At 40.2% G+C, this 8,377-nt stretch overlaps 1 protein-coding gene across 1 annotated transcript in view; it reads left to right on the top strand.

Moving 5' to 3' along the window:
• The first annotated feature begins 6,741 nt into the window (after positions 1-6,741).
• The window catches only part of si:dkeyp-14d3.1 (transmembrane protein 132C), a 218,962-nt gene continuing 217,326 nt past the window's right edge, over positions 6,742-8,377 (top strand). The window contains exon 1 of the mRNA XM_037681181.1: positions 6,742-6,766. Within this exon, the coding sequence (XP_037537109.1) occupies positions 6,748-6,766 (19 nt within the window). The 5' untranslated portion in view covers positions 6,742-6,747. The remainder of the gene's footprint in view (positions 6,767-8,377) is intronic.

Here is an 8,377-nt window from a genome sequence, read left to right as displayed (position 1 = left end):
GGGGGGGGGGGTTACAGGCTTCTGAAGCTGCTTGAGGTCACAGATGAATGATACAGCCCTAAAGAAGGCACACGGTATGATTCATTATGAACAAAATAGAGGAACATGTACAGTAGAATGTGACCCTGGGTTTGACTGAAGGTCTCACTGTGACAAACATAAAAATAAAAATAAATAAAAAATGCCTCCCTACTGCTTCTACTTCACTATTTATTAAAAATTTCTGAATAATGAAACAACTGCCTCAAAATTAATTTGTTCATCAGATAACGGCATTCAAGCACAAAAACTTTGGTTAAAGTCGAGCATTCTTGATTGCATATCACCCGCTGCCTTTCAGACCCGAGGTTTAAACTAAAATCTTTTTATGAAAAGCGACAGAGTTGCAGCCGTTCTGGTCATACCTTAAAAGAAGTGTTGCTGGAACTGATTGCAAGATGTGTTAGCGCCAGTGGTGGAGAAAGTACTCAACCACTCTACTTAAGTAAAAGTACAAATGATCAGACTTCTACTCTAGTAAAAGTAGAAGTAGAAGTACCACATTAATGTTGTTACTTAAGTAAAAGTAAATAAGTACTTGCTTTTAAAAATACTTAAAGTATTAAAAGTAAAAGTACTTGCTGAATGTATTACCTAATGCAATGGTCTACAATATCATTAAGTCTGCCTACAGTATGTATATTTTCTGTAATACATTAATAGTGTTGTTCCATTTTAATGAACGACGCTGCAGATAATACATGTTTTTGTTGTGTTTACTCTGTGACACAGTTCACACTTGGACTTGTGATATTGTGTGTTTCAGAATTTCAGGGATGACCTGCAGAGTTAAATATCATTAAGCAAAATAAGAAAGAGGAATGATTTTACCTTTGAACGCTTTTATTTAACACAAAACCAACGTGTTATTTTAACTGCAGTAAACACATTTAAGTAAAAGTTGTCTGCTTGAACAAAAGGAGCATTAGACACAACTAACAAAGGAACAAGCTCTGATCATTTCAACTCCAGTTTGTCATCAACTCTTGTTAAATTACTGTCTATTCAACCTTGTAATGGGTCAATAGTGAACGATATTTTAACTTCCTGACACCATTTTTAAAACTTGAACCCGAATGTCGAGACATTTGGAGACATCTCTTGTCTCCTAACATCCCATGAACTTACACATTTTAATATTGCAGGAAGAATTTCTTGTTCAAGTTCAGAAGAACTTGGTTTTCAAAGTTTTTTCAGTCCAGTCTGGCTCTTTGTGGAGAGAGAATCTGTCCTGCTGTACTGAATAGTCTTTCAATAATATTTCAATAGTCTTTCACTAATCTTTCAATAGTTTTCAATAATCTTTCAATAGTCTTTCAATAGTCTTTCAATAATCTTTTAATAATCTTTCAATAAGGCCATGGGTGGCGCGTATCTTCGGGCTGACTCTCCACAGTGGAATACAGTTTGGGTGTGTTAGTGGTGCTGCGGGAGCGCCCAGCTCAGTGACATATATACTAGAATATACATCATATACATCATTGGCCCAGCTCTTCTTGAAGGTGGGTCTAATGTTACCTGCCCACTTTACAATGATTCAATGGACCAACTCCCCTCTCACCATTGGTTATTTTCTAAAAAAAAAAAAAAAAAAAAAAAACGCAACGTGAATGTAAATTGTAACTCAACACATTATAGAAATGTAGTGTAGTAGAAAGTACAGATACTTTATGTAAAATGCAGTGGAGTAAAAGTTGAAAGTCCGCACATTTAACTCTACTTAAGTAAAGTACAGATGCATGAAAAATGTACTTAAGTATAGTAACAAAGTACTTGTACTAAATTACATCCCACCACTGGATACTCAAAGCATGTGTTGGAGGTAACTCTCATCTACTACTGCAGCAAATTTTAACTCAGTTTCTGTAAATCTAACAAAGTTATAGTTATTTTTCTGTTGTTTTTTTCTACCTAAGGAGAAGGCCCTTTTGCCTAGTTTGATCCACACTGAGGGAACACTGCAGGTAATAATGTCCTGAGAGCGCACGCTGAAGCTGCACTCACGCAGAGACATGTAGGAGGAGATGTATGAAGGCAACAGACCAAGAAGTAATTTAAAGATGAAAATGTACCAGTGAGAGAGTCTGCGTCAAGTTAATGATGTCCAGTTAACCAGTGAATACAGGGTGCAGTGGTGGGTACGGTAGTTATTAGTTGAGTTGGTCATCTTAATATGAATTGACTCTAAAAGTTATTCAGGTCTATGCATCCACTGATTACTTTGTGTGTTTCATTAAAATCCATTCAGTTGTTCACAAGATATTTTGCTAACAGGCAAACATGCACACAGACACAGGCAAAAACATTACAGTATTGCCATTTCACCATCAGTGATAAAACTTGTAGTGACAGTTTGCCCTTTCTGCTGCATCACTTCTTTGCAGTGTTGTCTGCAGGTTTTTGGATGAAGTCTTTCTTTGTTGCCCTTTTCGCTTCATGAAATCCTCAGCTGGTCGTTTAATGTTCGGATCAGGGCTCCGAGGGGCTCGAACCATCTGTCACAGGACTTTTCCTTCTTCTTGTCACTGAAGACATTTCTTTATGACCGTTTCATTCAGTCCTACTGCTAAACCGATCTGTTCCCTCTCAGACTTCTCTCTACAGAGTTGTGTGAAAGACAAGAGAACATGTAGAAGATTCTGGATTTCACTGTTTGTTGTTTGTTCAGGAAACAAAATGTGCAGTCTGAGCAGATTCCTGGACCTGAATGTGTTTCCATCTAAGGGTCCATTTTCAAGACAGAAAAGAGCCTCCAGATGCCTTTTTCCCAAAATGTCAACGAAAGGAGAACTCTCTATAGACATGATCAAAGAGTTTAAATAGTCATAAAAAGCCCATCTGTCTCTCATTCACTTGTATTGTTGCCTCCTGTCATCTGTTAAATACTGAAGCCCTCCTGTTTCTAAATCTTACATGTCTGAGCCGACGAGTTTACAGCAGCGTGTTCGTGATGTAGGTTGAGAAATGGACTTACCATGTGCGGTTCTGAGACAGGAGGTGGGGTTCAGTTCTTTAATGCTGTACAGCTTCAGAGCATGTAACTAAATCCAGCCCAGTTCTGTCTGGTGCTGGCTCTGTTTTCCAGCAGCTGAATGGACCTCGGTGTGTTGCGGGCTTTGACTGAGCGTGTGGAAGGAGCGACGGTTTTGTAAGTGATGTTCCAGTCCTTCATTACTGTCTGGGAAATGATGGCTCCACATCAACACTTTTGTCCCCACTCTCACCTCTAATGCTTTTTGCAGCTGTACAAAACAGAAATATGTTTTTTTTTCTTCCAAGGATCAAATAGCTTGCATTTAAGAGGATGTAAAAGCTGGGCTTTTTGAAGGCAAGAAGAGAATTTGAAGTAAAGCAGAGAAAGAAGACTGATCAGCAGAAACAGTGGCTGCAGCTACAAAATATTGGTCCAAAACATCTTAGATCAACTTTTAGCTATAACTTTCACACAACACCACACCAACTTAAGACATACACTCTCTAAAAGCACAAGTGAGGGCTAGATGTACAAAACATTTGTGCAAATGCACAACATTATATAGTTTTAGAGAAACATAAAGCTAAAACCCACTCCATCGCAGCTCGTCTTTCCCACTAAAGAAAATCAAGGAGAAACCAGAACTTGCACAGATCCTTCAGGGAAGAACCATTAAACTCTTGAGTGAATCCACAGATTTTTCCATATTAAGTCTTCACAGAGTTTCATTTATTTTTATATGAACTCACCAGAGAATGTGCTGTGAGGCTCCTGGTTAAATCAAACACCAGATGACAGACCTTCGGTTCATTAGAATCCTCCATGCAGCCTGTAGTCATGACGTCACAGGAAGAACAAATGCATATCACCTGCCACCTTTGGTTTTATTGTTTAATGTTGAGAAATGATGGAGTTATAACAATTTTGGTCAAATCTTGAAAATAATCTCACGTGATATTGTGAGATTGTGCGAAATGTCACGCTCAGAATATTTTGTTTTGGGTGACCTTCAGCTACTAACGCATCCAATTTTAGCTTCAAGCTTTAAAACTGACTGAGGTATTTTGTGTTGGCAAATACTGATTAGCTGAGACAGCCATCTTGGGTGAACTGACTCTAAAAGATAATTCGTTCTAGATTACTTCATGAAAATCTAAATAAAATCTGTCCAGTGCATGGTTAACTAAATATTTTGCTGACAAACAGGGATGCTCCTAAGAGTTTTAAGTTAAGGACTCTCACAAGTACTTGAGGTGTGTGTTGTGGTTAACTCTCACCAGCTCACCATATTTTAAAACAATATCTTTAAACCTGTCTGAATTATACATTTTTATGTATTTTCTGTATAGTCAGTTGCCTGTGGTGGCCATCTTGAATTGTGTTGACTCCAAAAATTAATCACTTGTCGAGATACATCCCATACTTGGAGTCAGTCCCCCCACCATCACAGACATTTACACCTCCAGATGCAGGAAGAGGGCCACCTGCATCATGAAGGACCCCACTCACCCAGCACACACACTTTTTGCCCCACTCCCCTCAGGAAGGAGGTTGTGGAGCATTAAGTGTAGAACCACTAGACTGAGGAACAGCTTCTACCCTGAGGCTTTTAGACTCATGAATCTCTAACCAGAATAATCACTGTGAAAAATCACATCATGTTGCTGCTGATCTGTTTCATGTTGCTGCTGATCTGTTTCATGTTACTGCTGATCTATTTCATGTTGCTGCTGATCTGTTTCATGTTGCTGTGTTTATTCGTGCTCATCTGTTCACACAGACTCATGTTCGTGCTGCTGTTCGACGCATTGTTTTTATGTTATTAGTACTTAGCGTATGTTTAGTTGATGTTTTTCTTAGTTCATATGTTAAATCGTATTACTGTTTTCTTTTACATTTTATTGTTGGATGTAACCGGGACCCTGTGTACACAGGTTCGTTCCACCGCATGCACCACATGTGGTGTATATGACAAATAAAGAACCTTGAATCCTTGTTTCCTAAAAGGTTTATTAAAACCAGTCCAATGGTTTATAGGTATGAGTGACCAGTGACCCCCACGACCCAAAAAGGAAGAAATGAGTAAAGATAATGGATGGATGAAGGCTAACTCTAAACAGTCAAAACCAAAATGTTAAATATTTAGTAGATGTTAGAACTCAGGATGTGTGTTGGGGATGACTCTCGTCTACTACCACATATACATCTTCAAACTTTCTGCTCTTTAGGACCAGTTGGTCATCTTTTATTAGGTTATCTTCAAAACGTAAATCATTGTATGAACACCCAATGACTACTTTTTGCAGCTGTCTATTAACTATTATTTTAAAGTGCTGCTTTCCAAAACATAAAGGATTAACGACACGAGCCTCAAGGCGTAAATAAAGAACAACTTTAGAAACATCTGTGTCTGATATTCCAGCACTGAACTCCTGTCTTGACCAATCTGTGACGTCTCTTGCAATAAACAGTTTGGATTGTTGCTGTGTTGCCTTCACGTCACCTTCTCTGCTGTGTTGCCTTCACGTCACCTTCTCTGCTGTGTTGCCTTCACGTCACCTTCTCCAGGTCCGGACTCACTTCCTGTCCCACACGGGGTCGCTGGTGCCTGCCGAGTGGCGCATGCAGTTATAGCTAGGTTGCACATGCTCATCAACTTTTTTTTTCTTTATTCCAAGTTTTATCTTCTTAAACGAAATGATGTTAGTTGGATACAGTTTTTTTTTTTTTCTTAATCCTAAGTGAGACTTTTTGGTTAAAACGCGCGCGCTATGAACATAAACACGTTTATTTGGATGACATCAGTTATAGTCGATAATTTATTTATTTATTTAGTCTGTTGGGTTTGATGTTCCTGGAGAGGAGGACGCCTACCGAGGTGCGCCACTTGCCCCCACACCCCCCCCCACACACACACAACCCCGGTGCCTCCTCTCTCTCGACGCGCATTGGACGGACGGACGGTGCGTAAGATCCAGACCCCGCAGCCTCTGTCCTGTCCACACAAACACACAGAGAGAGATGGAGGCTGCAAACCGGAACACATAAACCACTTGGAGCGGGAGTCTAATTAGAAGTGGCAGAAAGAAGAAAGCTGCTGTGAGCGCGCGCTGCTGCTGCTGGAGTTGCGCACAAGACTTCACGCCAGGGTGCACCGGCGTGTGGATGTGTTCTCATCTCCTGTGCAACTTTTTCTACCTCCAACATGCGCGAAACCGAATGGAAGGAGACCCCATCCGTCTCAAAGTGTCGGACTTTGTCTGCGCGTCGCGTCAGCCAACTTCAGGAGAGTGATGCGCAAAACCACCGGAGCCACTGAAGAGCGGGGGGATTCAACTCAGCTTCCTCCTTTTTTTCCAGTATTTTTGTAAACCTAAAACAACCCCAGTGAATACAACGGGATCTCATTGTGGTTTTGGACATGTCAGGTCTTTAAAGATGCTGAGGAGAGTGGAGCAAAGCTGCGTTCAAGTTCCCTCGTGTCCATTTCCGCATCTTCAAATCAATCCAAGTGGAAACTTGTGAAATTGTTTTCAAACCCACTTTGCTGACTCCTGGATGAGGCATGACATTCATCCCAGAAAATATGCATTTTTATTTTTTACTACTGATGCTGGATGTGCACATTTCTTCCTAAGACTTAGACATTTCGACTTGCACATCAGTTTCGAGGGGAATTCTTGTTTTCCTGACTGCTCAATAGAAACATGTTGCACATCCTGGCACTCCAGTTGATGGCATTACTTTGGGGAGGTAAGAACAATTTCAAATCATCTAACTTTTTGCCCTTTTAGTCCTGAGTTTGTCTTTTTCACACAAAACTAGTTTAATAAGTTTGCCTAAGCTCAAATTGGGCAAATCTCACCTGAGGAGCGGACTCATCACTATAACAGAAACTGTCTCCAGTCTAATGATATGCTTCATCCAGCCCTCTGCTGCATGGCATCTGATTTCCATCCCCTCCCCATCAATGATTGCAGTTCACATCAGCTCAGTCACATATTATGAAGCCACCATGCACCGGTTTAACACACCCACAGCAGCTCTGGCCCTAAATAACATCTCTCTCATGAATATTTCATCATGACACAAGATTATCTGGTGCCGCTGAATCACCGGGGCTTTATTACACCTTTGGCTCGTCAAGTTGTTTCTTTAAAATTCATCTCAAAGCCTGATCATCCTTTTATTAGAGAAGTTTAAAGTGAGAGACCTGAAATCCCAGTTCGACCAAAACAATCTCAGCTGTAAACATCTATTTGAAGCAGGGGCGGGAGTTTTAATTAGCTTTACTGCTAAAAGGTTGAATATGTAAATGTAATGTTGGATACGTGTGACGTTGCACCAGTCCATTAGTGGTATGAGCAGGAGAACATCTGCTCTGCTTTTTATTGTGAAGATGTGAGGGCAGCTGGCGGTCCGGTTAATGAATCGGTGCTCTCTTTGGGGGAAAAGTGGTTTGACATGAAAAGCTTTTAAGAAAAATGATCGTATCAATTAACGCCAATATTTCCACTAACACCCGGCTTTAGCAGCGCGCTGCACTTGAAGTCATAACTTTGTATCATTTCAAACTGTATAAGGCGACAAGCTTCAAAATAAAAGTTTGTTTTGTTTACCCTTTCACCTTCAAACCCTCATCCAAATAGGAACAATCATGGATCTGGTTCTCAAGCTTCTCAGCTTTTGACCTTTACAATAAAAGTCACACTTATGATCCAACTACTACACAAACATTCCTAAAAAAAAACACTTAACAGAGTCTCGTCAACTATCTTATTATTTTTTATTACCTATGACAGTTAAGGCTAAATACACTAATAGCAATCATTTAAAAAGGTGATATACAAATATCAAGACTTCCTCGCTTGGTGTTTCATCACACTGATTCAAGAGCCTGCAGTGTTTCACAACAACTCCGTTTCCTGCATCCTCACACCTTGGCGCTCCCTTCTTGCAGCCCGTTTGGCGGCAGCTGTCTTTGTGTGAGAGCGTGACTCGTTGGCTTTAAGAGTACGGTAATGATACTATAGTGCTGAGGTTCACTGAGTGTAACCACACACAGTGTGATCCTAGTTGAGCTTTGTGTGTCTTGATTCTGCAGGATGCTGCTACACATGGGCAAAAGTGAGGAATTAGAAAAGCAAGATCAGGAAATGAGAGAACCAGATCCGTGCAAGAAGATCTGTTATTCTGGAACATTTTTGTTGTAAGAAATTGGGTTGGACGTCACCAGGGGTGACATATTGTTTAAAATAGAATTAGAATTAGAATAGAATTCAACTTTATTGTCATTGCATGTCACAAGTGCAAAGCAACAAAATGCAGTTTGCATCCATCCAGAAGTGCTTAGCAAAAAAAAAA

This window comes from Nematolebias whitei, chromosome 8 (assembly GCF_014905685.2).
Source record: "Nematolebias whitei isolate Nwh7 chromosome 8, NemWhi1, whole genome shotgun sequence".
NCBI lineage: Eukaryota > Metazoa > Chordata > Actinopteri > Cyprinodontiformes > Rivulidae > Nematolebias > Nematolebias whitei.
Note: the sequence above shows the minus strand (reverse complement) of the source record. Positions and strands in the feature narration are given on the sequence as shown.